This window comes from Heterodontus francisci, chromosome 9 (assembly GCF_036365525.1).
Source record: "Heterodontus francisci isolate sHetFra1 chromosome 9, sHetFra1.hap1, whole genome shotgun sequence".
Taxonomy (NCBI): Eukaryota; Metazoa; Chordata; class Chondrichthyes; order Heterodontiformes; family Heterodontidae; genus Heterodontus; species Heterodontus francisci.
Window position 1 is genome coordinate 112912954 of NC_090379.1, and position 27535 is coordinate 112940488.

Genomic DNA, 27535 nt, shown 5'->3' on the forward strand with positions numbered 1-27535 from the left:
TTCTCTTCCTCAAAAGGCAGTGGAAGCAGAGTCTTTGAATATTTTTAAGGCAGATAGATTCTGGATAAGCAAGGGGGTGGAAGGTTATTGGGGGTCGATGGAAATGTGGAGTAACCAGTTCAGCCGTGAACTTATTGAATGGCGGAGCAGGCTCGAAGGGCCGAGTGGCCTACTCCTGCTCCTAATTCGTATGTTCGGAGCCTTTCAGTGTAAAGGGCTGGAAATATCAGTTCCTACTTCCACACTCCTGTGGCTCACCCATGTTGCCAATACAGAGGGACTGAGCTGAGAGCTTTGCTCGCTCTGCAGGAGCAGTGCAGCCTGGTCTAACGTGAAGGGGCATCCTTGTGGGAAGAGCATCGCCAGGACAAGCAAGGTCGCTGAGATTGCTGCTCAAAGGAACCAATAAAGAAGGGTGGGCCAGCTGCGGGCTGAAACCTCAGCACAGTTTTCATTCAGTCTATAATCTGAAATAGAGAAGCTCAGGCAGATGTGAGCTTCGATGGGCTGAAAGAAGCTGCAAAAGTTTAGACATTGCAGTTGAGGTGGCAGAGGAGCAGAGAGAATGTGTGCTGTTGAATCAATGATGCGATCAGTGAGACAATGAGTGCAAACCTCTCGACAAAGAGCAGTCTGTAATTCTCAATGGTACAGGTCCATTAACGTACTGGAGGGTACACAGATCATCAGGTTAGGAACCACTGAGCCCCGACTTGCCAGGAGTGTCCTTTGGGCCTCTCCAGCTCCACCGACTGAACTTTAGCAGAGTGCCGGTGCACGTGGGTCAAGGCGATAACTGCCGGTTACGAGGCCCTGAGGAACCCCCTGGCGCGCCTCCATTTTAAAATACACACAAGACAGCATTAAAGGACTGGATTCAGCTGCTGGGATCATCAAGGTTCATTATTTGCCCTTCCAGCCGGCGGTGAATGTCATGTTAAGCGGTTCAATGTCTCAGTGTTGGGGTGATGGGAAGCACTCAGCCTGGTTCTGGCCTGTGCACGGCCAGCTGCATGTTTTGGCAAGGCACTGGCACTGCAGATCGTCACTTCTCACAGGCCGAGCAGCTCTTGCTATCCGGCTCCTCTTGGCCAGCAGATTGTCCTTCAGGGTTGATCAGATACTGGACTTCCTCCGCGCTGACTGGAACTCTCTCTGGCTGCAGCCACCGCTTGAAATGGTCAATGGCGCTGGACGAATAAAGGAGATGGTTACTGAGTAGACTGGACACAGGCAGGACTTCCTAAACGTACACTGAGTGCTCCAGACCGGGAACCTTTGGATACACAAAAGCCCTAACCGTATAATGGAGTGATATCAATTCCACATCTTCCATGTCCCAGTTCAAGGGACAGAGAAGACCAGGGCTAATTCTGGAGGTCCATTACTCCAAGTGATGTGTCCCAGTCCTGTGCCCATAGAGCTTTAAAGCCACTTGTCAAGCATATCTGTGTTTGTGTGCGTGAGCATATATATCGAGTGTGTCTATATATATATATATATATATATATCTGCGTGTGTGTATACAGTGTTGCATGTGTTTATATTAGAGTCTATGTCAGTTTGTGTACATATATTGGAGTCAGTGTGCATATAAATGTATTATTTATACACATAGACAAATGACTGAACCAGACGGTTTGCAACCGTGCTGTTATATTTGACTGAGATGAGCTTCTGATCACATATTCACACTATCAATAAGACAGCCTATTTCCACCCCTGCCTCAGCTCATCTGCTGCTGAAACCCTCATTCATGCTTTGTTACCTCTAGATTTGACTATTCCAATGCATTCCTCGCTGGCTTTCCACATTCTCCCCTCCGTAAACTTGAGGGCATCCAGAACTCTGCTGCCCGCGTCCTAACTTGCACCAGTTCCCATTCCTCTATCACTCCTGTGCTCACTGACCTACACTGGCTCCAGGTTAAGCAGCACCTCGGTTTTAAAATTCTCATCCCCGTTTTCAAATCCCTCCGTGGCCTCGCCCCCTCCCTATCTCTGTAATCTCATCCAGCCCCACAATCCTCTGAGATATCTGTGCTCCTCTAATTCTGGCCTGTTGAGCATCCCTGAGTTGAATCATTCCACCATTGGTGGTCGGCCTTCAGCTGCCTCGGCCCCAAGCTCTGGAATTCCCTCCCTCGCCCTCACTCTCTTCCTTTCAGACACTCTTTAAACTCTACCTCTTTGCCCAAGCTTTTGGTCATCTGCCCTAATATTACTTATGTGGCTTGGTGTGAAATAAATTAAATAACGCTCCTGTGAAGCACCCTGGGATGTTTACTATGTTGAAGGTGTTATATAAATGCAGGTTGTTGTGTGAGTCTGTCTGTGTGTGGTGTTGATACTGGAGTGTGCGCCTCGGGTCCTGGAGTGGACCAGGGTGAGGGTGGGGAGTCAACCGGCCACTGATACCTGCCGTTGGCCGTCCTAAATCCTGAGACACCTCGAAACACTCGGGGCATTTGTCCCACAGGGACCCAGGAATCCAGGAGCATTGGAGTGTCACCCTGTGATCTGTCTGTACGAGGTTTGGGGCAGGGGATGGTGAAAATTAGCTTATGTAGCCATTTTCAAAATATATAATATCAATGGATCACTGCCAAAATGGGGGACAGGGGAGCAGGTATCACTCCAACATCACCTGCAACATCACCCAGTTGTGGGAAAGACAGATCGAGGCAGCAACACAATCTCATCAGTCTATGTGTGGGGATTTGTGATGTGTGCGTCTACTTTGTAATACCTGGTGTAAATCTGAGCACACTACACATCACATATTACCTCGGGTCTGTCTCATATTCATCGCTGTACACTTCAGACCTGTACTGCTCATGTAGGAATCGATCCCAGCATTCCTTCTTTGCCTGCGACAGGCTGCGGAGCATCTCTTTTGAACTCGGGTCCTCATTAAGACCCTTCAATTTTCGCAGGCGATTTTCTGTTAGAAGAATCACAAACCAGTCAGTATGCTGACAGTACACACAGTCCAGGAGTGTATACACACTGCACCAGCTACACACAGACCCGGACCGTACACACTGCGCCAGCTCCACAGTCCAGGACAGTACACAGACTGCACCAGCTACACACAGACCCGGACCGTACACACTGCGCCAGCTCCACAGTCCAGGACAGTACACAGACTGCACCAGCTACACACAGACCCGGGCCGTACACACACTGCACCAGCTCCACAGTCCAGGACAGTACACAGACTGCACCAGCTACACACAGTCCAGGACAGTACACAGACTGCGCCAGCTCCACACAGTCTAGGACAGTACACAGACTGCGCCAGCTACACACAGTCCAGGACAGTACACAGACTGCGCCAGCTACACACAGTCCAGGACAGTACACAGACTGCACCAGCTACACACAGTCCAGGACAGTACACAGACTGCACCAGCTACACACAGTCCAGGACAGTACACAGACTGCACCAGCTACACACAGTCCAGGACAGTACACAGACTGCACCAGCTACACACAGTCCAGGACAGTATGCTGAATGCACCAGCTATGCACTGTTCAGGACAGTACATACACTGTCAGTGAGGTGTGCCAGCATTGGGTCTGTCGGTGACTGTATGGTGTTTCCAATGCCTGCCTGTTTGGGATGGGCTAGGACAAATAGCAATAAGAGTAAAATACTGCGGATGCTGGAAATCTGAAATAAAAACAGAAAGTGCTGGAAATACTCAGCAGGTCAGGCAGTGTCTGTGGAGACAGAAGCAGAGTTAACGTTTCAGGTCAGTTCTGATGAAAGATCACTGACCTGAAACGTTAACTCTGCTTCTCTCTCCACAGATTCTGCCAGACCTGCTGAGTATTTCCAGCACTTTCTGTTTTGAGGACACATGGCAAGTTGCCTGCAGTGAAAATCAGTGGCTAGACCACCCTTTATGCTCTGCTTTTTGCCCCACACTGTCCCCTCCCCGCCCAAGTCCCACTGATCAGCACACTGACAGGGTGTTGGAACAGATTCTGTCCCCTGTCCTAGCAGGACACCTGGAATAGAAAGCTTTGAATCACACACTTACCCAGTGTTGCTAAGTATTGGTGTGAATCTGCCATGGGTGTCCAAGGACTGACACCTGCCTGATCCTCATTGCTGCTGACCGAGTCCTCATCCAGCCCCTTCCCAGGAATTGGGCTGAATATTTCTGAGAAAGATTCTGGCTGGCAGCCTCCGATTGCAGACTTGGTTTCATTCCTGTCCATTGTGTGGGCTGTCAGGCTAGAACAAATCCGTTCCCACAGCTCATCGCTGGACTCCATGTCACCCGCAGCCATCGCCAACTCTCCCAGTCAGAGACAGAGACCAGTCAGTCAGACAAACAGAGACCAGACAGTCAGACAAACAGAGACCAGACAGTCAGTCATGCAGACAGACACAGAGACCAGTCAGACAGAGACAGAGACCAGACAGTCAGACAGAGACCAGTCAGTCAGACAGAGACCAGACAGTCAGTCAGACAGAGACCAGTCAGACAGACAGACAGAGACCAGACAGTCAGTCAGACAGAGACCAGTCAGTCAGACAGAGACCAGTCAGTCAGACAGACAGAGACCAGACAGTCAGTCAGACAGACACCAGACAGTCAGACAGACACCAGACAGTCAGACAGACACCAGACAGTCAGTCAGACACAGAGACCAGAGTCAGTCAGACACAGAGACCAGAGTCAGTCAGACAGACACCAGACAGTCAGTCAGACACAGAGACCAGAGTCAGTCAGACAGACACAGAGACCAGACAGTCAGTCAGACAGACACCAGACAGTCAGTCAGACACAGAGACCAGAGTCAGTCAGACAGACACAGAGACCAGAGTCAGTCAGACAGACACAGAGACCAGACAATCAGTCAGACAGACACCAGACAGTCAGTCAGACACAGAGACCAGAGTCAGTCAGACAGACACAGAGACCAGACAATCAGTCAGACAGACACCAGACAATCAGTCAGACAGACACCAGACAGTCAGTCAGACACAGAGACCAGAGTCAGTCAGACAGACACAGAGACCAGAGTCAGTCAGACAGACACAGAGACCAGACAATCAGTCAGACAGACACCAGACAGTCAGTCAGACACAGAGACCAGAGTCAGTCAGACAGACACAGAGACCAGACAATCAGTCAGACAGACACCAGACAGTCAGTCAGACACAGAGACCAGAGTCAGTCAGACAGACACAGAGACCAGACAATCAGTCAGACAGACACCAGACAATCAGTCTGACCCCCACAGGGAAACGCAGCTCGTTGTGAAGCGGGCAGGCAGTGAGTGTCTCTGTCTGGAGGCCGGTCCCCGGGCCGGGGTGACGGTGAAGAAGGAGCTCCTCCCGGGTCTGATCACCGCATCCGCACAACTCCACCACCGACATCCGGGACTTCAAACCGCGCACAGTGAGTGCGTCATCAATAGAGCGACAGAAACAGTGAGGGTGAGGAGGAAGAGTGGGTGGGGTTGAGGGTGAGGAGGAAGAGTGGGTGGGGTTGAGGAGGAAGAGTGGGTGGGGTTGAGGAGAAAGAGTGGGTGGGGTTGAGGAGAAAGAGTGGGTGGGGTTGAGGGGAAAGAGTGGGTGGGGTTGAGGGGAAAGAGTGGGTGGGGTTGAGGGGAAAGAGTGGGTGGGGTTGAGGGGAAAGAGTGGGTGGGGTTGAGGGGAAAGAGTGGGTGGGGTTGAGGGGAAAGAGTGGGTGGGGTTGAGGGGAAAGAGTGGGTGGGGTTGAGGGTGAGGGGAAAGAGTGGGTGGGGTTGAGGGTGAGGGGAAAGAGTGGGTGGGGTTGAGGGTGAGGGGAAAGAGTGGGTGGGGTTGAGGGTGAGGAGGAAGAGTGGGTGGGGTTGAGGGTGAGGAGGAAGAGTGGGTGGGGTTGAGGGTGAGGAGGAAGAGTGGGTGGGGTTGAGGGTGAGGAGGAAGAGTGGGTGGGGTTGAGGAGAAAGAGTGGGTGGGGTTGAGGAGAAAGAGTGGGTGGGGTTGAGGGGAAAGAGTGGGTGGGGTTGAGGAGAAAGAGTGGGTGGGGCTGAGGGGAAAGAGTGGGTGGGGTTGAGGGGAAAGAGTGGGTGGGGTTGAGGGGAAAGAGTGGGTGGGGTTGAGGGGAAAGAGTGGGTGGGGTTGAGGGGAAAGAGTGGGTGGGGTTGAGGGGAAAGAGTGGGTGGGGTTAAGGGTGAGGAGGAAGAGTGGGTGGGGTTGAGGGTGAGGAGGAAGAGTGGGTGGGGTTGAGGAGAAAGAGTGGGTGGGGTTGAGGGGAAAGAGTGGGTGGGGTTGAGGGGAAAGAGTGGGTGGGGTTGAGGGGAAAGAGTGGGTGGGGTTGAGGGGAAAGAGTGGGTGGGGTTGAGGGGAAAGAGTGGGTGGGGTTGAGGGGAAAGAGTGGGTGGGGTTGAGGGGAAAGAGTGGGTGGAGTTGAGGGGAAAGAGTGGGTGGAGTTGAGGGGAAAGAGTGGGTGGGGTTGAGGGGAAAGAGTGGGTGGGGTTGAGGGGAAAGAGTGGGTGGGGTTGAGGGGAAAGAGTGGGTGGGGTTGAGGGGAAAGAGTGGGTGGGGTTGAGGGGAAAGAGTGGGTGGGGTTGAGGGGAAAGAGTGGGTGGGGTTGAGGGGAAAGAGTGGGTGGGGTTGAGGGGAAAGAGTGGGTGGGGTTGAGGGGAAAGAGTGGGTGGGGTTGAGGGGAAAGAGTGGGTGGGGTTGAGGGTGAGGGGAAAGAGTGGGTGGGGTTGAGGGTGAGGGGAAAGAGTGGGTGGGGTTGAGGGTGAGGGGAAAGAGTGGGTGGGGTTGAGGGTGAGGGGAAAGAGTGGGTGGGGTTGAGGGTGAGGAGAAAGAGTGGGTGGGGTTGAGGGTGAGGAGAAAGAGTGGGTGGGGTTGAGGGTGAGGAGAAAGAGTGGGTGAGGAGAAAGAGTGGGTGAGGAGAAAGAGTGGGTGGGGTTGAGGGTGAGGAGAAAGAGTGGGTGGGGTTGAGGGTGAGGAGAAAGAGTGGGTGGGGTTGAGGGGGAGGAGAAAGAGTGGGTGGGGTTGAGGAGAAAGAGTGGGTGGGGTTGAGGGGAAAGAGTGGGTGGGGTTGAGGGGAAAGAGTGGGTGGGGTTGAGGGGAAAGAGTGGGTGGGGTTGAGGGGAAAGAGTGGGTGGGGTTGAGGGGAAAGAGTGGGTGGGGTTGAGGGGAAAGAGTGGGTGGGGTTGAGGGGAAAGAGTGGGTGGGGTTGAGGGTGAGGAGTGGGTGGGGTTGAGGGTGAGGAGTGGGTGGGGTTGAGGGTGAGGAGAAAGAGTGGGTGGGGTTGAGGGTGAGGAGAAAGAGTGGGTGAGGAGAAAGAGTGGGTGAGGAGAAAGAGTGGGTGAGGAGAAAGAGTGGGTGAGGAGAAAGAGTGGGTGAGGAGAAAGAGTGGGTGAGGAGAAAGAGTGGGTGAGGAGAAAGAGTGGGTGGGGTTGAGGGTGAGGAGAAAGAGTGGGTGGGGTTGAGGAGGAAGAGTGGGTGGGGTTGAGGAGGAAGAGTGGGTGGGGTTGAGGGTGAGGAGGAAGAGTGGGTGGGGTTGAGGGTGAGGAGAAAGAGTGGGTGGGGTTGAGGAGGGTGGGGTTGAGGAGGAAGAGTGGGTGGGGTTGAGGGTGAGGAGAAAGAGTGGGTGGGGTTGAGGAGGGTGGGGTTGAGGAGGAAGAGTGGGTGGGGTTGAGGGTGAGGAGGAAGAGTGGGTGGGGTTGAGGGTGAGGAGAAAGAGTGGGTGGGGTTGGGGTTGAGGAGGAAGAGTGGGTGGGGTTGAGGAGGAAGAGTGGGTGGGGTTGAGGAGGAAGAGTGGGTGGGGTTGAGGGTGAGGAGGGGTTGAGGGTGGATAGGGGGTGGGAGGCGAGGGGAGGCTGGGGGCGAGGTGGGGTTGGGGGGATGAGGGTGAGTGGGGGTTGGGGGGATGAGGGTGAGTGAGGGGGGGATGAGGGTGAGTGAGGGGGGTGAGGGTGCGTTGCGGGTGAGGAGGGGTGAGGGGGTGAGGAGTTTGGGGTGAGTGAGGGGGGTGAGGGGTTTGGAGGGGGTGAGGAGGGGGTGAGGGGTTTGGAGGGGGTGAGGAGGGGGTGAGGGGTTTGGAGGGGGTGAGGGGTGAGGAGGGGGTGAGGGGTTCGGGGTGAGGAGGGGTTGGGGGTGAGGGATTCGGGGTGAGGAGGGGTTGGGGGTGAGGAGGGTGTGAGGGGGGGTTGGGGGGTGAGGAGGGGGTGAGGGGGGGTTGGGGGGGTGAGGGTGGATGAGGGGTTGGGATGAGGGTGGATGAGGAGGGGGTGAGGGAGGATGAGGAAGGGATGGGGGTGAGGGAGGATGAGGAGGGGATGGGGGTGAGGAGGGGATGTTGGTGTGGAGGGGTGGGGAGGAGGGGTTTGGGGGGAGGAGTGGTGGTGGGGAGGGGGTGAGGAGGAGGCAGGTGAGGAGGAGATGGGGGGAGGTTATCAGGAGGGGGAGGGGGTGAAGAGGTTGAGGGGTGGGGAGGAAGAGGGGGTGAGGGGGAGGAGCTGAGGGGGACGAGGAGGAAGTGGAGGAGCTGAGGAGGAGGAAGATGAAGGGAGGAGGAGGATGAGGAGGAGGGGGTGACGGGTGGAGGGGGGTGAGGAGGAGGGGGTGGAGGGGGGTGAGGAGGAGGGGGTGGAAGAGGGTAAGGATGAGGAGGGGGATAAGGGTGAGGAGGAGGGGGTGGGGGTGTTAAGGGTGAGGAGGAGGAGGGGGTGGAGGGGTTAATGGTGAGGAGGAGGGGGGCAAGGGTGAGGAGGAGGGGGGTGAGGGGGGAGGAAGTGGAGGAGGTGATGGTGAGGAAGGGGAGGGGGGTGAGGAAGAGGTGGGAGGTGAGGAAGAGGTGGGGGGTGAGGAAGTGGAGGTGGGGGATTAGGGGAGGAGGAGGTTGAGGGATGGGGGGGGAGGAAATGGGGGTGAGGGGACGGGAGGAGGAGGTGGAAGGTGGGGGGGAGGCGATGGGTTGGAGGAGAGGTGTTGTGAGCGAGGAGGGGGTGAGGGGGTGAGAGGAGGAAGGGGGTGAGGAGAAGGGAGTGAGGAGGAGGAGGAGGGAGGGAGGACAGTGAAGATGAGAGGAGGGGGTGCGGAAGAGAGGGGTGAGAAGGTGGAAGTGGGGGGGAGGAGGAGGAGGAGAGGGGTTTGTGGGGGAGGGTGCGAGGGAGAAGGGGTCGCGGGGGGGGCGGTAATCATTGGGGGAGTGGGTCATGGGTGAGAGGGGTACTTGATGGGGAAAGTGGGGAGAGGGGTTCATGGCGGGAGAGGGAGAGGTGGGCATGGTTGGGGGAAAGGGGGCTGGAGGGGGAGAAGTGAAAGAAAGTGTGAGGGAGTGTGTGAGAGAGACATAGTAAGGATGAAAGTGAGAGTCTGACACTGGAAGAGAGTGAGAAAGACACACGCATACACAGATTGAGATAAGATCATTGAGGAAATAGGAGTAGGGATAGGTCATATGGCACCCCCTGAACATATTTGCCATTCAGTATGACGATGGCTGGTCTTTGACTTTAACTCCACCTTCCCCTTGATTCCCTTAGTGCCCAAAAATCTATCAACCTCTGTCTAGAATATACTCAGTGACTCAGCATCCACATTCCTTAGGGGTAGAGAATTCCAAAGATTCACAATCATTCAAAAGAAACTTCTCCTCATCTCAGTCCTAAATATTCTACTTTTCCATTCTTCCCACTAAAGTGGATAATTTCTCATTTCCCCACATTATACTCCATCTGCCAGTTTCTCGCTCAATACAATTGAGTGAGTGAGGCAGAGAGAGAATGTAACACTGGGCAGTTTTGAGTGTATTTCTAGGTTGAATGGTGGTTGTTTTTGAGTTGTTGGAGCTAATCACTGTGCTTTGGTTCAGTTTAAGGGATATGCTGACCATGCTGAGGCTCTCGGTTGTTTTTCCAGTAGGAGTATTGCTGGTCAGGACCATGGCGTGGACCTCCTCTGGAAACTCCCACTCCCAGTTAGTCCAGAATCTTAAAAGTGAGTAATGCAAACAGTTTCGATCAGAACCAGTTTCAGCCAAGTGAAATAAAATCAGAATTCTCTGGATTAATGTGGCTGACTCTTAAAATGTCCTCTGAAATGTCCTATCAAGCCACTTCGTTCAAGGACAATTGGGGATGGGCAATAAATGCTGGCCTAGCCAGTGATGCCCACATCCCACAAACGCATTAAGAAAAACACTGGCCGTGCGCACGGACACTGTCCACACAGGCTGGCCGTGCGCATGGACACTGTCCACTCACGCACACAGAGATCGCACGCACATGGATGGAATGTGAGTTGATGGTCAAACCCAAGGGGTAAAATAGAAGAGGCCTCAATAGGACATTTAATGGATCCAGTGGTCTAATGGACTGTGCCTGTGACCTTCACAAAAGGTTTTGGTCATGATCCTAGATCAGTAGGTTGTTTCGGGCAGTTTGTGTCACAGTGATGGCGTATATGGGCAAATTAACCGGTTGTTTGTAGTTTGAGAGCAGGATGTCAAACTCCATCCCTTTGATCTATAACAAGCCTGTTAACCAGTAGCAGTGAGAGCCCTGAGGGTATTAGCACTATTCCAGGTCTCTAAGAAGTAACTGGGACTGTGGGGATAATGAGGGGTGCTGCAGTAATCGAGTTCTGTTATTACAGATCTAGTCACCCCTCATATCTCACTTAGCTAGCACGTGGAACCTTCATTAATTCGCAGTATTCTCTTCACCTCCACAGAAAATGGTGTGATTCGCTCCCCACAAGTGTTTGAGGCTCTGATGGCTACAGACCGGGCTCTATACTGCAGGACGCATCCCTACATGGATTCCCCACAGTCTATAGGTGAGTGGTTTTCCCACTTCATTCCACGCCCAGTGTAGGTGCTTTATAAAACCCAATTGCCAGCTCCTGTGTAAGTGAGTTTGAGGGATCAGGAGAATCTGGGGTGGGGTCTGACCTGTGCCCGGGCAGAAACATAGAAAATAGGAGCAGGAGTAGGCCATTCGGCCCTTTGAGCCTGCTCCACCATTCATTATGATCATGGCTGATCATCCAACTCAGTAACCTGTTCCCGCATTCCCATACCCTTTGATTTGAGGGGAAGAGGCTGACCCCCAGCATAGTGCCCCTGAGACTGGCTGGCTATGAGAGGTGGGGGCCATTCTTCCAATGGGCCCTTGCTGAGACTCTTGTGTATGTTGCGTGATGAGCACGCAGCTGACAGGAGCCCTTGCCCAGGCTGACACTCACTGCCCAGGGTGAGATACCAGGAGCAGTATACACCCATGGAAAGTTAACCCCAGCATGAAGCAGCGTCTTCAACAGGCTGATGTACGCTCCCAATAGAGAAACACCTGCTTATCCATTAACTCCAATCTCTCCTATTTAGCTTCTACTCTACCCTGTGTACTAACCCTGTGTTCGAGTGCAGTAATAGAATCGACATTTAGTCACGTTCCAAATGCTGAATAGCAGGTTGTGTGTGTATATTTACAGACAGACTACAACTCTTATCCCGGTGTGTGTATATTTACAGTCAGACCTTAGCTGCTGTACCTCAGGCTGTGTGTGTATATTTACAGTCAGACTGCAGCTCCTGTTCCTCAGGGCATGTGTGTATATTTACAGTCAAACCTTAGCACCTGTCCCTCTGTCTGTGTGTGTATATTTACAGTCAGACGGCAGCTCCTGTCCCTCAGGGCATGTGTGTATATCTACAGTCAGACCTTAGCTCCTGTCCCTCAGGCTGTGTGTGTATATTTACAGTCAGACTGCAGCTCCTGTTCCTCAGGGCATGTGTGTATATTTACAGTCTGACTGCAGCTCCTGTCCCCCAGGCTGTGTGTGTATATTTACTGTCAGACTGCAGCTCCTGTCCCTCAGGCTGTGTATGTGTATCTACAGTCAGACTGCAGCTCCTGTCCCTCAGGTTGTGTGTGTATATTTACAGTCAGACTACAGCTCTTATCCCGGTGTGTGTATATTTACAGTCAGACCTTAGCTGCTGTCCCTCAGGCTGTGTGTGTATATCTACAGTCAGACTGCAGCTCCTGTCCCTCAGGGCATGTGTGTATATTTACAGTCAGACCTTGGCTCCTGTCCCTCTGGCTGTGTGTGTATATTTACAGTCAGACGGCAGCTCCTGTCCCTCAGGGCATGTGTGTATATCTACAGTCAGACTGCAGCTCCTGTCCCTCAGGTTGTGTGTGTATATTTACAGTCAGACTGCAGCTCCTGTTCCTCAGGGCATGTGTGTATATTTACAGTCCGACTGCAGCTCCTGTCCCCCAGGCTGTGTGTGTATATTTACTGTCAGACTGCAGCTCCTGTCCCTCAGGTTGTGTGTGTATATTTACAGTCAGACTACAGCTCTTATCCCGGTGTGTGTATATTTACAGTCAGACCTTAGCTGCTGTCCCTCAGGCTGTGTGTATATCTACAGTCAGACTGCAGCTCCTATTCCTCAGGGCATGTGTGTATATTTACAGTCAGACTGCAGCTCCTGTCTCTCAGGGTATGTTAATATTTAGTCATTTTGTTTTTTTTATCATCACTGGCTATGCCAGCATTTATTGCCCATCCCTAATTGCCCTTGAGAAGGTGGTGGTGAGCTGCCTTCTTGAACCGCTGCATGTAGGGTAGGTACACCCACAGTGCTGTTAAGGGAGTTTCAGGATTTTGACCCAGCGACAGTGAAGGAACGGCGATAATAGTTGCAAGTCAGGATGGTGTGTGACTTGGAGGGGAACTTGCAGGTGGTGATGTTCCCATGCAACTGCTGCTCTTGTCCTTCTAGTTGGCAGAGGTCGTGGCTTTGGAAGGTGCTGTCTAAGGAGTCTTGGTGCGTTGCTGCAGTGCATCTTGTAGATGGTACACACTGCTGCCACTGTGTGTCGGTGGTGGAGGGAGTGAATGTTTTTGAATGAGTGCTAATCAAGTGGGCTGCTTTGTCCTGGGTGGTGTTGAGCTTCTTGAGTGTTGTTGGAGCTGCACCATCCAGGCAAGTGGAGAGTATTCCATCACGCTCCTGACTTGTGCCTTGTAGATGGTGGACAGGCTTTGGGGAGTCAGGAGGTGAGTTACTCGCCACAGGATTCCTCGCCTCTGACCTGCTTTTGTAGCCATGGTATTTATATGGCTACTCCAGTTCAGTTTCTGGTCAACAGTAACCCCCAGGATGTTGATAGTGGGGGATTCAGCGATCATAATGCCATTGAATGTCATGGGGAGATGGTTAGATTCTCTCTTGTTGGAGATGGTCATTGCCTGGCACTTGTGTGGTGCGAATGTTATTTGCCACTTAGCAGCCCAAGACCCCAAGCCTTTATATTGTCCAGGTCTTGCTGCATTTCTACATGGACTGCTTCAGTATCTAAGGAGTTGCGAATAGTCAGACTGCAGCTCCTGTCTCTCAGGTTTTATGTGTATTGAAATTGAAAATTTAAATTAGCCCTCTTCCAATCTAGACATTTTACCTTATTTGGTTCCTTGCTTTTCTGCATTACTAGTCTAAACCTTATGTTACAATAAACACTCTTACCCAAGTGCTCCCCCACAGACACTTTGCCCACCTCATTTCCCAGCACCGTATCCAACAATGCCTCTTTTCTAGTTGGGCTGAAAACATACTGATCAAGGAAGTTCTCTTGAACACATTTCAGAAATTCCTCCCCCTCCTTACACTTTACTCTAAAATTATCTGAGTCAATATTTGGGTAATTAAAGTCCCCCAGTATCACCACTCTATAGTTCTTGCACCTCTCTGTGATTTCCCTGCAGAATTGCATCTCTATCTCTATCTCTCTCTCTCACTATTAAAGACCTATAGAATACCCCTCGTAACGTGATCATACCCTATTTGCTCCTCAACTCTAACCAAATGGATTCTGTCCTTGCCCCTTCAAGGACATCCTCCCTTTGTAACACTGCAATGTCTTCCCTAATCAGGACTACTCTATCTTTTCCGATCACTTAGTATCCTTGCGTATTAAGCACCCAGTCCTCACCATTTTTAAGCCACGTTTCTGTTATTGTCACTACATCATATTCCCATACTGCTATTTGTGCTTCTAGCTTGCCAACCTTATTCACCAACTTTGTGTTTACACACATGCATTGTAATCCTGGCTTTGTATTCCTCATAGTACTTCTCAGTCTACTCCCATCTAATACAGAACTACTCCCTTCTCTAATACTGTCGAACACTCTCACATTATGCACCTTATTCCTCTTTTCTACTTCTATCTGCTGGTGCCAATCCCCCTGCCAATTTAGTTTAAACCCTCCCCAGCTATACTAGTGAATCTTCCTGTGAGGACATTGGTCCCAGTTCTGTTTAGGTGCAACCTATCCCTTCTGAATAGGTGTCTTTTGTCTCAGAACTAGTCCCAATGTCCCAAGAATCCGAAGCCCTCCTTCCTGCACCATGCTTCAAGCCATGCATTGATCCTCCCTATCTTCCTATTTCTACTGTCGCTAGCAAATGCCACTGGGAGTAATCAGAACTTACTACCCTCAAGGTCCTACTCTTTAACTTCCTCCCTAGCCCCTGAAAATCTGACAGTAGGACCTCAATACCTGCCCTTGCTAGGTCATTGGTAACAACATCTGGTTCACTCCATTCCCCCTGCAGAATATCCTGCACCCTCTCAGTGATGTCCTTTACCCTGGCACCAGGGAGGCAACACACCATGTGGGACTCATGATAACGGATATAGAAATGCCTGTCTGTCCCCCTGACTCTGGAATCACCTATAACAACTGCATTTCTGCACTTTGCTGCTCCCTCCTGTGCAGTCCCTGCCCATTGGTGCTATCGTCTGGACTGCACTCCTTCAAGGTGTCGTCACTTTCAGTGGTCTTCAAAGCTGAGTACACCCTGAAGACTCCTGCCCCTTTCTACTCTTCTGGATGGCCACCCACCTACTATCCTGAACTCTTACTGCCTGTGGGTTGATCACCTCCTGGAATGTACAATCCAGGAAACTCTCCTGCTGTTTGACGCTCTGCAGTGACTCCAGCTTGGAAATTCTGAGCTCGAGTTGAAGCAGCTCGAGACACTTCCTATACACGTGGTTGCCCAAGACACATGAAGTGTCCTGAACTTCCCCCATAGCGCAGGAATTGCAAGCAACAGGTCGCAGCTGCTCACCCATGATCTAAAAAAAATCCTATTCCCTCTTTTGCAATTTAGTTAGTCGCTTATTACCTTATCAAGGAGCCCTAGCAAAACTGAAGTCAGTGGGAATCGGGGGGAAAACTCTCTGCTGGTTGGAGTCATACCTAGCACAAAGGAAAATGGTTGTGGTTGTTGGAGGTCAATCATCTGAGCTCCAGGACATCACTGCAGGAGTTCCCAGGGTAGTGTCCTAGGCCCAACCATCTTCAGCTGCTTCATCAATGACCTTCCTTCCATCATAAGGTCAGAAGTGGGGATGTTCGCTGATGATTGCACAATGTTCAGCACCATTCGTGACTCCTCAGATACTGAAGCAGTCCGTGTAGAAATGCAGCAAGACTTGGACAATATCCAGGCTTGGGCTGATAAGTGGCAAGTAACATTCGCACCACACAAGTGCCAGGCAATGACCATCTCCAACAAGAGAGAATCTAACCATCTCCCCTTGACATTCAATGGCATAACCATCGCTGAATCCCCCACTATCAACATCCTTGGGGCTACCATTGATCAGAAACTGAACTGGAGTAGCCATATAAATACCGTGGCTACAAGAGCAGGTCAGAGGCTAGGAGTCCTGCAGTGAGTAACTCACCTCCTGACTCCCCAAAGCTTGTCCACCATCTACAAGGCACAAGTCAGGAGTGTGATGGAATACTCTCCACTTGCCTGGATGGGTGCAGCTCGAACAACACTCAAGAAGCTCAACACCACCCAGGACAAAGCAGCCCGCTTGATTGGCACCCCATCTACAAACATTCACTCCCTCCACCACCGACGCACAGTGGCAGCAGTGTGTACCATCTACAAGATGCACTGCAGCAATGCACCAAGGCTCCTTAAACAGCATCTTCCAAACCCACGACCTCTGCCAACTAGAAGGACAAGGGCAGCAAATGCATGGGAACACCACCACCAGCAAGTTCCCCTCCAAGTCACACACCATTCTGATTTGGAACTGTATCGCCGTTCCTTCACTGTCGCTGGGTCAAAATCCTGGAACTCCCTTCCTAACAGCACTGTGGGTGTACCTACCCCACATGGACTGCAGCGGTTCAAGAAGGCAGCTCACCACCACCTTCTCAAGGGCAATTATAGGTGGGCAATAAATGCTGGCCTGGCCAGTGACGCCCACATCCCATGAATGAATAAATAAAACTATTAATTTTGATTCATGCCTCGTGACCTGCTTTGTGCTAATACTCCACTTGGAGAGGCAGGGATTAATCAGGGATAGTCAGCCTGGCTTTGTCAGGGGGAGATTGTGTCTAACTAACTTGATTGAATTTTTCGATGAGGTGACCTGATGTGTAGATGAGGGTAAAGCAGTTGATGTAGTCTACATGAATTTCAGTAAGGCTTTTGATAAAGTCCTGCGTGGGAGATTGGTTAAGAAGGTAAGAGCCCATGAGATCCAGGGCAATTTGGCAAATTGGATCCAAAATTGGCTTAGTGGCAGGAGGCAGAGGCTAATGGTCTAGGGCTGTTTTTGCGATTGGAAGCCTGTGACCAGCGGCGTACCGCAGGGATCGGTGCTGGGACCCTTGCTGTTTGTAGTGTACATTAATGATTTAGACGTGAATATAGGAGGTATGATCAGGAAGTTCGCAGATGACATGAAAATTGGTGGCGTTATAAATAGTGAGGAGGAAATCCTTAGATTACAGGGAGATATAGATGGGCTGGTAAGATGGGCAGAGCAGTGGCAAATAGAATTTAATCCTGAGAAGTGTGAGGTGATGCATTTTGGGAGGACTAACAAGGCAAGGGGATACACAATGGATCGTAGGACCCTAGGAAGTACAGAAAGTCAGAGGGACCTTGGTGTACTTGTCCATAGATCACTGAAGGCAGCAGCACAGGTAGATAAGGTGGTTAGGAACGCATATGGGATACTTGCCTTTATTAGCCGAGGCATAGAATATAAGAGTAGGGAGGTTATGATAGAGCTGTATAAGACACTAGTTAGGCCACAGCTGGAGTACTGTGTACAGTTCTGGTCACCATGCTATAGGAAGGATGTGAATGCACTGGCGAGGGTGCAGAGGAGATTCACCAGGATGTTGCCTGGGCTGGAGCATTTCAGCTATAAAGAGAGACTGAAAAGGCTAGGGTTGTTTTCCTTGGAGCAGAGAAGGTTGAGGGGGGACCTGATTGAGGTGTACAAGATTATGAGGGGCATTGATAGGTTAGATAGGAGGAAACTTTTTCCCTTAGCGGAGGGGTCAAGAACCAGGGGGCGTAGATTTAGAGTAAGGCGCAGGAGGTTTAGGGGAGATTTGAGGAAACATTTTTTCACCCAGAGGGTGGTTGGAATCTGGAACGCACTGCCTGAAGGGTTGGTGGAGGCAGGAACCCTCACAACATTTAAGAAGTATTTAGATGACTGCTTGAAACGCCATAGCATACAAGGCTACAGGCCAAGTGTTGGAATATGGGATTAGAGTAGTTGGGTGCTGTATGGCCGGCACAGACATGATGGGCTGAAGGGCCTGTTTCTGTGCTGTATGACTCTACGACTCTTATTAGTTCACTTACACCGATTGAAACTTTTAAGTTCCCAGCTCAAAATTTGTATGAATGTCCTAGCTTCGAGAGAAAAAAAGACATACTCACCAACCAATCACTGCTGCTGGTCTTGCAGCGTCCCTCAAGGTGTGTGTATATTTACAGTCAGACTCCAGCTCCTGTCCCTCAGGGTGTGTGTCTATTTACAGTCAGATTGCAGCTCCTGTCCCTCAGGGTGTGTGTCTATTTACAGTCAGATTGCAGCTCCTGTTCCTCAGGGTGTCTGTGTATATTTAGTTTTAGTTTAGAGATACAGCACTGAAACAGGCCCTTCAGCCCACCGAGTCTGTGCCGACCATCAACCACCCGTTTACACTAATCCTACACTAATCCCATATTCCTATCACATCCCCACCTGTCCCTATATATTTCCCTACCACCTACCTATACTAGGGGCAATTTCTAATGGCCAATTTACCTATCAACCTGCAAGTCTTTGGCATGTGGGAGGAAACCGGAGCACCCGGAGGAAACCCACGCAGACACAGGGAGAACTTGCAAACTCCACACAGGCAGTACCCAGAATTGAACCCGGGTCGCTGGAGCTGTGAGGCTGCGGTGCTAACCACTGCGCCACTGTGCCGTTCTTGTTTTTTATTCGTTTCATGGGTTGTAGGCGTCACTGGCAAGGTCAGCTTCTATTGCCCATCCCTAATTGCCCTTGAGAAGGTGGTGGTGAGCTGCCTTCTTGAACCTGTTACAGACAGGTGGTAAGTGGTGTAGGCGGCTTCCACCTATCACCTCCCAACTGACCACAATGTTTTGTTAAAAACGGTGAGTTAGTTCCTGTGTGTTTTAGGGTCAAATAAACGAATAACAGGTTTTCTCGTAAGTTTAAAACAAAAGAAAAATAACTTTTTTTAAACAATTCCCAAAATGTTCGCAACCTCACCCATGCACGCATCTTTACACACATGCATACACAAGAATAGAGAGAAAAAGGTCAGATGCAATTAAAGTCCAAATTAATGTGCAAGAGTTCGTTGCTTAAAAAATCTTGAGTGTCTTTCAGGAGGAAATTTTATAATGGTGTTGTAGGCCTGAATGTTCCGTGTCTTGGAGTTGCTGAACTGTTGTAGTCTTCTGTGGTTAAAGCTCAACCCAAAGTTGGTGGTGTGAATCTGGTTTACTTTCACAGATGGAAGTCTCAAAGTCACCTTGCAATTTCTCTGCTGCAGTGATTGTACAAGTTGTTATTCAGCAGGGTTCTTCTGCTTAGCTGGACCGTATCACTCGGTCTCTGGCTGGAACTGGCTTTCTGTGGTCTTTGGTTGATCTTCCCTCTCACCCCAGAGGGCTACCTTTTTAAAGGTAAAAAATCCATTACATTTGAGTCTCTGTCAGGTGACAAAGGGCCCTCTCCCCTGGTGTTACCACACGATGGTCCAGGGTAGGGAAACTGTTGCTATCTGGCGTCTGATGGGGATCATTCTGTTACAGTGGTGCTACTTCACACCTATTCATCTTGGTTTGGGCTGTGGAATCTGTCTGCTTACAGACCTTTTGTTAGTTTTTTTTTCTGTGGATGGGAGTCATCAACATGTACTGCACACATTTCAATTTCTCCAGAGTTAATTCAGATGAGGTTAACAAGTTCCATCCTCAACACACGGATGTGTTTATTGACAGTACGGGGGGGTCACCTGACTTCAACTCCAATTTGTCTGTGGTACAAATATGTCCATTTTTTTGTGGTTCAGTTCAACAGTTGACTTTTATTTCATAATTCCTCCTGTTCATTGTTTATTTCATCACAGCCCATTCCGAGCATGACAAACCACTGGAGTCCATCTGGTGCAGGTACTCCCACAGTGCTGTTAGCAAGGGTGTTTTGGGATTTTGACCCAGCAACAACGAAGGAATGGTGATATAGTTCCAAGTCAGGATGGTGAATGGCTTGGAAGGGAACTTGTAGGTAGTGGTGTTCCCATGTATCAGCTGCCCTTGTCTTTCTAGGTGGAAGAGGGCACGAGTTTGGAAGGTGCTGTCGAGGGAAGCATGGTGCATTGCTGCAGTGCATCTTGTAGATGGTACACACTGCTGCCACTGTGCGTTGGTGGTGGATGGGGTGCCAATCAAATGGGCTGCTTTGTCCTGGATGGTGATGGAGCTGCACCTATCCAGGCAAGTGGAGAGTATTCCATCACATTCCTGACATGTGCCTTGTAGATGGTGGACAGGCTTTGGGGAAACAGGAGGTGATTTACTCGCTGCAGAATTCCCTACCTCTGACCTGCTCTTGTAGCCACAGTATTTATGTGGCTGCTCCAGTTCAGTTTCTGGTCAATGGTTACCCCCAAGATGTTGATAGTGAGGGATTCAGCGATGGTAATGCCATTGAATGTCAAGGGGAGATGGTTAGATTCTGTCTTGTTGTAGATGGTCATTGCTTGGCACGTGTGTGGTGCGAATGTTACTTGCCACTTATCAGCCCAATCCTGAATGTTGTCTAGGTGTGGCTGCATATGGAGATGGACGGCTTCAGTGTCTGAGGAGTTGTGAATGGTGCTGAACATTCTGCAATCATCAGTGAACATCCCCACTTCTGACCTTAATGATGGAGGGAAGGTCATTGATGAAGCAGTTGAAGATGGTTGGGCCTAGGACACTACCCTGAGGAACTCCTGCAGTAATGTCCTGGGAGTGAAGTGATTGGCCTCCAACAACCACAACCATCTTCCTTTGTGCTTGGTATGACTCCAAACGGTGGAGAGGTTTACCCCGATTCACCCCGATTCACACATTGACATCAATTTGGCTAGGGCTCCTTGGCTAGGGCTGCCGTGGTATCAAGGGCAATCACTCTCCTTTTCAGGATGTGTTTATGTATATTTACAGTCAGACTGCTGTTCCTGTCCCTCAGTGTGTTTGTATATTTACAGTCAGACTGCAGATCCTGTCTCTCAGGGTGTGTGTATTTACAGTGAGACTGCTGTTCCTGTCCCTCAGTGTGTTTGTATATTTACAGTCAGACTGCAGATCCTGTCTCTCAGGGTGTGTGTATTTACAGTGAGACTGCTGTTCCTGTCCCTCAGTGTATTTGTATATTTACAGTCAGACTGCAGATCCTGTCTCTCAGGTTGTGTGTGTATTTACTATAAAACTGAAGCTCCTGCCTCTCAGCATGTGTGTGTATATTTACAGTCAGTCTGCTGCTCCTGTTCCGCAGGGTGTGTGTGTATATGCAGTCATTCTGCAAGACTTGGCCCACAGGTTGTGCTTCTGTTTAAAGACAATCACTATATCTACAGGCATTTGTTATCATTTGAATATATCTTGTAACCTTTGCTCCCTTTCGGTGTTTTTAGGTTACCAGGCGACCATCAGTGCACCCCACATGGTAAGTGATGAGCAAACCCTGTGTTTATCGTCAGTGTATCTGTGCAGTTTGTACCAGATTCTGGCATGTGATGCGCGATGCAACATTGCTAACTATGTTGTCCTATTAGAAACATGCAGTATCCACAGGGAATTGTTGCAATGGGAAACAGTTCAAGGTGTGGGGTCATTGTGTGCGGCTCCTTGGGTATTCTCACTGAACAAGGGGGCCTGGACTTACTGCTGGGGGTCATTGGGCTGTGAGCGGCTGAATGTGCAGGGATCGAGCTGATAAACTCTTTACATCCCTGCAAGGAACACACCAGATGCACTCTGCTGGCTGTGCAGGAGCAGAATGGCTGCAGGGAACCCAAATTTTATCTTTGGACGTGCAGGTAACTACAGCAGACTCTGCCTCTCAGCGATGACGCAGGCTTGAGCAGAATTAAGACGACAGTGTAACTCTTGGGCACTTTTGAGCGTGCGCCAGACTGAATGTAGCTGCTTCCGTTTGCTCAGTTTTCCATTTGGCTCTCTGCTTTTGGTTCAGTTCTGATAAACAGTTCATGCCATTTAAAGCTACAGTGCATTAGTAAATTGAGACATGATGTGGTAAGTTTAGTTTAGTTTAGTTTAGAGATACAGCACTGAAACAGGCCCTTCGGCCCACCGAGTCTGTGCCGACCACCAACCACCCATTTATACTAATCCTACACTAATCCCATATTCCTACCACATCCCCACCTGTCCCTATATTCCCCTACCACCTACCTATACTAGGGGCAATTTATAATGGCCAATTATGTCTAAGAAGAATCTATCTAGCTCCACCTTAAAAATATTCAATAACCCTGGACCTATGATTCCCAAAGCTCTCCAGCACCTGGGGTTTTCCTCACCTCATGTCTGGGTCTGGTGTAGACTCATTAATAGAGAATGATTACAGTGATCAATCAATAACTCCATTATCATTGTAACATGTGACTACCAGGATGGTAGATGGATTGTGGTCTTCCCTTATCGAGCAATTCCTGTTTTTCCTATTGTCTCGACAACCTTCCGTGATATATAAGAATAATGAACAGAATACCTGACTCAATTTCCTGGCAGACTCCAATGACAGGCAGCCAGCAAAGATGTGGTTGCTCTGGATATTCCCTGAATATTTCCCAGTTGTTTTTGCTGCAGGATGAAGGAAGGCGTACAGGGGTGATCGGCGGACACCTCAGCCACGTTAGCCACCGACCTGTAAATGCAGGAGCTGTCTGTCAGTGCCTGAGGACAGCTGCCTCTTGGTCACTGAACAGTTGCACAACTTGCCCATCTGTAGTCAAACTGCAACATAGGTTTCTCACTGACAGTGGCTGCAAAGGCCGCCTCAGCCCTCATCTTATTCCGGGCAAATTGGACTGCAGCCCTGTGAGGAGGTTGCCTTAGAGTGAAGAAGCTACTTGATGTACCACTTCACCGGCAGGAGCTGTGAGTTGCACTGCTCCATCACATACCCCAGACAACATGATATGGCTGTATTGGATCAAATGTTAGTGAACCTTCCTTCCTTCTCTGGTTCACATCAACGCACTTTTGAGTAAGCATTTGATGGTGGGTAACATGAGACTTCATTGAAATGCAGCATAGGTAATCAATCTGTACAAGAGAATAGCTTCAGGTCTGTCTTTCCCAGCTCTGCAACACCCTGCAAAAATCCACCCTCCTTTTACACCTCAGTTTGCCCACATCAAAGTTCGATTTCACAGACAAGACCTCTTGATCGACCTGTTCTTGCATCCTTTCCAGAATAGTTTATTGACAATTCATTTACCCAAACAGCCACTTTCGACCATGATTAATTGAAATGGCTGTCTATGTTTATTCCTGTAGTCGATAAAGTTATACCTCAATCACTTACTGTTGATGTTTTCCAGTTGCTGTTTCCTTGCACAGACATCCTGCTGTTTTCCTGTTGCTTTATGACCAGTTATAGTAAGCACAGAAAAGACGGAGTAAAACTCCCTTTACACTGTCCCATCAAACACTCCCAGGGCAGGTGCAGCACGGGTTAGATACAGAGTAAAACTCCCTTTACACTGTCCCATCAAACACTCCCAGGGCAGGTGCAACACGGGTTAGATACAGAGTAAAACTCCCTTTACACTGTCCTATCAAACACTCCCAGGGCAGGTGCAACACGGGTTAGATACAGAGTAAAACTCCCTCTACACTGTTCCAACCTGATGAGCTCCTACATGTGTACCAGTTAACTCTTTGTGTCCCAGTGCTGAGGCCTATCTGAGTGAGACATCAGGAGCCTTGCAATCTGGATTGCCAAGGTGACAGGACAAAGTTGAATACCGTAGTGCCCAGACTCTGCGTCAGAGAGAGGGCCCTTCAGTCACCATGTCTGGGCTGGATTTCAGGTGAGACTGGCCTCTGCTGGCTCCCTGCGTGTAGCTGCCCGCAGCCCCCATGGCTCCTCCCCGACCCGACCTGACCCTCCCCTCCACCCCGATCATTGATTCTGGAATTGTATTACTGTGCTGTTCCCAGTGTGGGGACTAGCCCAGCTCTGCCTGTCTGTATAAGATTTGTTGCTGAATTTGCTGTCTCTCTGTTTTCAGCATGCACATGCACTGGAATGTCTGAAGGACCATCTGTACGAAGGGGCTCGAGCTTTGGATGTGGGGTCAGGAAGCGGTTACCTGACTGCCTGCATGGCCAGATTGGTGAGTGAAGGGTGCTGGTCACCTGGACAATCAGTATCATTGGTCTGAGGGAACACCATTGTAGCTTGGGCCTCCTCTGGTGGCACACTGTGGAATTGCAGCCCTCGCTGCAGCCCAGCTTCTGTCTCCAGTCTGTGTTGAGTGCTTTGAGTGCTTTGAAGAGAGCTGGAATTAGCTTCAGTTCCCGAATGTGAGGGAGGGGCCACCTGCTCCTAATGACCCAGGCTGCCTGCGTGCCCTCCATAGCTGAGCCACCCTCACAGTCCAGATCCTGACTTGAGGAAAGGACAGCTGATTAAGTGTGTCCATATCCCAGTCACAGAGCCAGGGGAGGGGGTGCTGTTGGTCATCGGTCCAAACACATCGACAGAAATGGATAACCGGTAGGCAGTGTGAGATGAGGTGTGTGTGTGTGAGATGAGGTGATTACCCGGGGTGTTGGTTGACTGGGGGTTGGGAGATGGGGGTTATATTTACCGCTGGAGAACTCTCCTGCTCTCTGTTCACAGGTGGGGCCCACAGGGACAGTGGTAGGAATTGATCACATTCCAGAGCTGGTGCAACAGTCCATTCACAACGTTGAGTCGGACAATTCCACACTGCTGAGCTCGGGCCGGATCACATTGATCGGTATGTGAGGGGGGGAGGGGCGGGGAAAGGGGTGTGGAGGAGGGTCACGGAGGGCAGTGTATACAGGGTGGGAGAATGTGGGGGACAGGCAGGGTGTGGATGAGGAGGTGGTGTGGGGGAGGGGTTGCATGGAGGTGGAGGGGGCAGGGAGGGACAGTGCCTCGCTGACTAGATACACTCGGAGAAGGGCGCGTGGGCTGACGTAGCCACTGTGAAATTCAAGAGGCGATGAAGCTCAGAGCAAGTTCTGACACTCAGTCTTCTCCACCCTCCCTTTCAGCGGGAGATGGCCGGCGTGGGCACCCAGACGGAGCTCCATATGATGCCATTCATGTGGGTGCGGCTGCAGCTGTAGTTCCTCAGCAGGTAAGCAAGGGCTGAATTGATCAGGGCACTTTGAAGTCTCACGGCCAGGGTCAAAAGCAGGAGGCGACTCCACTCCGGCGGGACCCTGGGGTGGCATTTTGCCAGCGGCAGTCAATTGAGGATGGTGGCCTGTCCCCACTCAGAGGGCCAGCAGCTTCAGCAGTGCCACTGGTAGTGGTGGCCATTGCTGTGGCTGCATCACCAGGGTGAGGGTACCTAAATGACAAGGCGACCTTGAAGAGTGGTGAGTTTTGTTGGGGGAAGCTGGGGCTAGGCAGGCAGGCCCTGGTGATTTGGGGGCAGGGGGTGGTTGGTGGTGGAGGTAAGGGTGCACCAGCGGCACTGTTGCCACGGGGGGAGCCTCTCTGTGGGCCATGGAGCGTCCATCAAGCAGGGGCCCTTTGCCTGGGAACCAGCTGGGAGGTCACCAGGGTTTACCTCGCAGTCTCCCCATGTGGCAGTTGGCCCTCCCAACGCAAGCAAAATGCTGGAGTGTGCGGGATGTGGCCCTTTGTTTGGTCACTTAAGTGGCTTAATTTGCTGCCTAGTGGGCGAGCACACTGCTAAATTGGGCAACCCCCCTCCAATGCTTTCCCCTGCCATATTACCAGCCCAGCCCTCCTGCCTCCCAGCCTGTTGCCAATGGGCTGGGCAAATTAAGGCCCAGTGTCTCTCTGGATTTTTCAAAAGTTTCATTCGAGATGCTCCTCATGTGTCCAGGGTTAGTGAGTGGAATTTAACTGAATCAAGCTCACAGCCCTTGTTCACAGCAGGTGTTTGGACTCCAGAGGAGAGGTCACAAAACTTACTGAGATATTGACAAGTCAGCTGAGGAAATTATAATTTATATAAGATAGCATTCTGTGTTGGAATAATTTGTGTTAAAAGTATAACTCAGCTTTTGAGATGTCAACCGTAGCTCAGTGGTACCTCTCTAAGTCAGAAGGTCATGGTTTCAAGTATGTACTCTGGCTGGGGGACATCATTGTCCAACATCAAAAGTGGCTCCGTAGCACCACCACTGACGGAGAGAAACCTGCTTGACCTTGTCCTCACCAATCTACCTGTTGCAGATGTACCTCTCCATGACAGCATTGGTAGGAGTGACCTTCGCACATTCCTTGCGGAGACAAAGCCCTGACTTTATACTGAGGATACCCTACATCATCTAGTGTGGTACTACCACTGTGCTAAGTGAGATAGATTTAGATCAGATGTAGCAGCTCAAAACTGGGCATCCATGAGACACTGTGGCCATCAGCTGCAGCACCAGGCATACCTCAAAATAAGGTGCCAACCTGGTGAAGCTACGACACAGGACGATATGCATGCGAAACAGTGGAAGAAGCATGCTATAAAAAAAAACCAGTATGGCTACAAGACTGGCATCTACCCAACAAAGTGGAAAATTGCCCAGGCTTGTCTCGTTCGCATAAAGGACATATATAATCTGGCTAATCACCACCCATTAGTCCACTCTCAATCATCAAATGGTACTTACTCAGCATTAAGCTGCTCATCGATGCTCAGTTTGGGTTTCGTCAGGGCCACTCAGCTCCTGACCTCATTACAACCTTGGTCCAAACATGGACAAAAGAGCCAAATTCCAGAGGTGAGGTGAGAGTGACTGCCCTTGACATAAAGTCAACATTTGATCGAGTATGGCATCAAGGAGCCCGAACAAAATTGAAGTCAATGGGAATTGGGGGGAAAAATTACCACATCTCAGCCCCAGGACATCACTGCATAAAGGTCAGCAACTGGTGTGGTCCGGTGTAGGCAGAGGCTGGGATGAGGGGTGGAGTGGGAATGGTCAGCAGCTAGCATGGTCTGGTACAGGCACTGAGACTTTGTATCCATTCTGTTTGCCCCTCAGTTGTTGCACCAGCTGAAGCCTGGCGGGCGCATGGTTGTGCCAGTTGGTGAGAGTGGAGGAAGCCAGTCACTGCAGCAGTTTGACAAGATGCAGGATGGAACCGTAACCCGCACAACACTGATGGGAGTGATTTACGTCCCCTTGACTGACCGGGATAGGCAGTTGAGAGGGTATGTGTGAGCTGAGGGGTGGGGTTACAGGAGGAAAACTGTGTACGTTGCAGGATTAATAATCAATGAGCTGGGGGGGGCGTATCGGGTCAGTGAGCTGGGGGGTTTGGCGGGTCAGTGAGCTGGGGGGTTTGGTGGGTCAGTGAGCTGGGGGGCGTATGGGGTCAGTGAGCTGGGGGGTTTGGCGGGTCAGTGAGCTGGGGGGGCGTATCGGGTCAGTGAGCTGGGGGGTTTGGTGGGTCAGTGAGCTGGGGGGCGTATGGGGTCGGTGAGCTGGGGGGGCGTATGGGGTCGGTGAGCTGGCGCTGGGTGATTGAGGTTTGCTGCATGTCTGGTTGAGAGTGCAATTTGTGATGGGACCACCGCTGATCTGACTCTTTCTGTCACATTACAGGAGTGACCTATGAGTGATCTATGGCTGATTTTCACCAACACTGACCTGAAGAGAACTGGGCTCGTGCAACTGCCCTATTTTGTGTTTGCACCTCAGCATTCCCCTGGACATCAATCTCTCTCCCTCTCCATGGAATCCTTGAAAGCTCCCCCTTAGGGTTGGAGTGTGGACAGTGGGGGAACGGGGAGTTTGTGTTGGGTGTCAGTGAACAAGTGTCATTGGGAAAGTTGGTATCTGTTGGTGTGAATGTGGAACATCCCAGGGGCTAGTGTTGTGAACATGGAATCTGCAATAAAATAACTGTTCAATTCACACAAGCTGTGTGCTTCATATAACATTCAGAGCAG

At 50.7% G+C, this 27535-nt stretch overlaps 2 protein-coding genes across 2 annotated transcripts; one reads left to right on the forward strand and one right to left on the reverse strand.

Annotated features, from left to right (window-relative positions):
• Positions 1-5421, reverse strand: ccdc32 (coiled-coil domain containing 32). Its single transcript, XM_068039704.1, has 3 exons — positions 4050-5421; positions 2788-2944; positions 1-1190 (listed from the first exon to the last, which is right to left on the reverse strand). The coding sequence occupies exons 1-3, from the start codon at positions 4300-4302 to the stop codon at positions 1046-1048; spliced, it is 555 nt and encodes a 184-aa protein (XP_067895805.1). The 5' UTR covers positions 4303-5421; the 3' UTR covers positions 1-1045.
• Positions 5350-27505, forward strand: pcmtl (l-isoaspartyl protein carboxyl methyltransferase, like). The gene is made up of 9 exons (XM_068039703.1): positions 5350-5458; positions 9843-9967; positions 10703-10807; positions 21020-21051; positions 23648-23752; positions 24262-24382; positions 24663-24748; positions 26625-26794; positions 27189-27505. Exons 2-9 carry the CDS (start codon positions 9853-9855, stop codon positions 27199-27201), a joined length of 747 nt encoding a protein of 248 aa, XP_067895804.1. The 5' UTR covers positions 5350-5458; positions 9843-9852; the 3' UTR covers positions 27202-27505.
• The last annotated feature ends 30 nt before the right edge of the window (positions 27506-27535 follow it).

Coding starts and splice junctions, on each gene's coding strand:
- ccdc32 (XM_068039704.1), bottom strand. CDS start 4,302: ATGGCTGCGGGTGACATGGAGTCCAGCGATGAGCTGTGGGAACGGATT. Junction 2,945..4,049: donor CCAATACTTAGCAACACTGG/GTAAGTGTGTGA, acceptor TTCTTCTAACAG/AAAATCGCCTGCGAAAATTG. Junction 1,191..2,787: donor GAATATGAGACAGACCCGAG/GTAATATGTGAT, acceptor TTATTCGTCCAG/CGCCATTGACCATTTCAAGC.
- pcmtl (XM_068039703.1), top strand. CDS start 9,853: ATGCTGACCATGCTGAGGCTCTCGGTTGTTTTTCCAGTAGGAGTATTG. Junction 24,383..24,662: donor GGGCCGGATCACATTGATCG/GTATGTGAGGGG, acceptor CCTCCCTTTCAG/CGGGAGATGGCCGGCGTGGG. Junction 24,749..26,624: donor CAGCTGTAGTTCCTCAGCAG/GTAAGCAAGGGC, acceptor TTTGCCCCTCAG/TTGTTGCACCAGCTGAAGCC.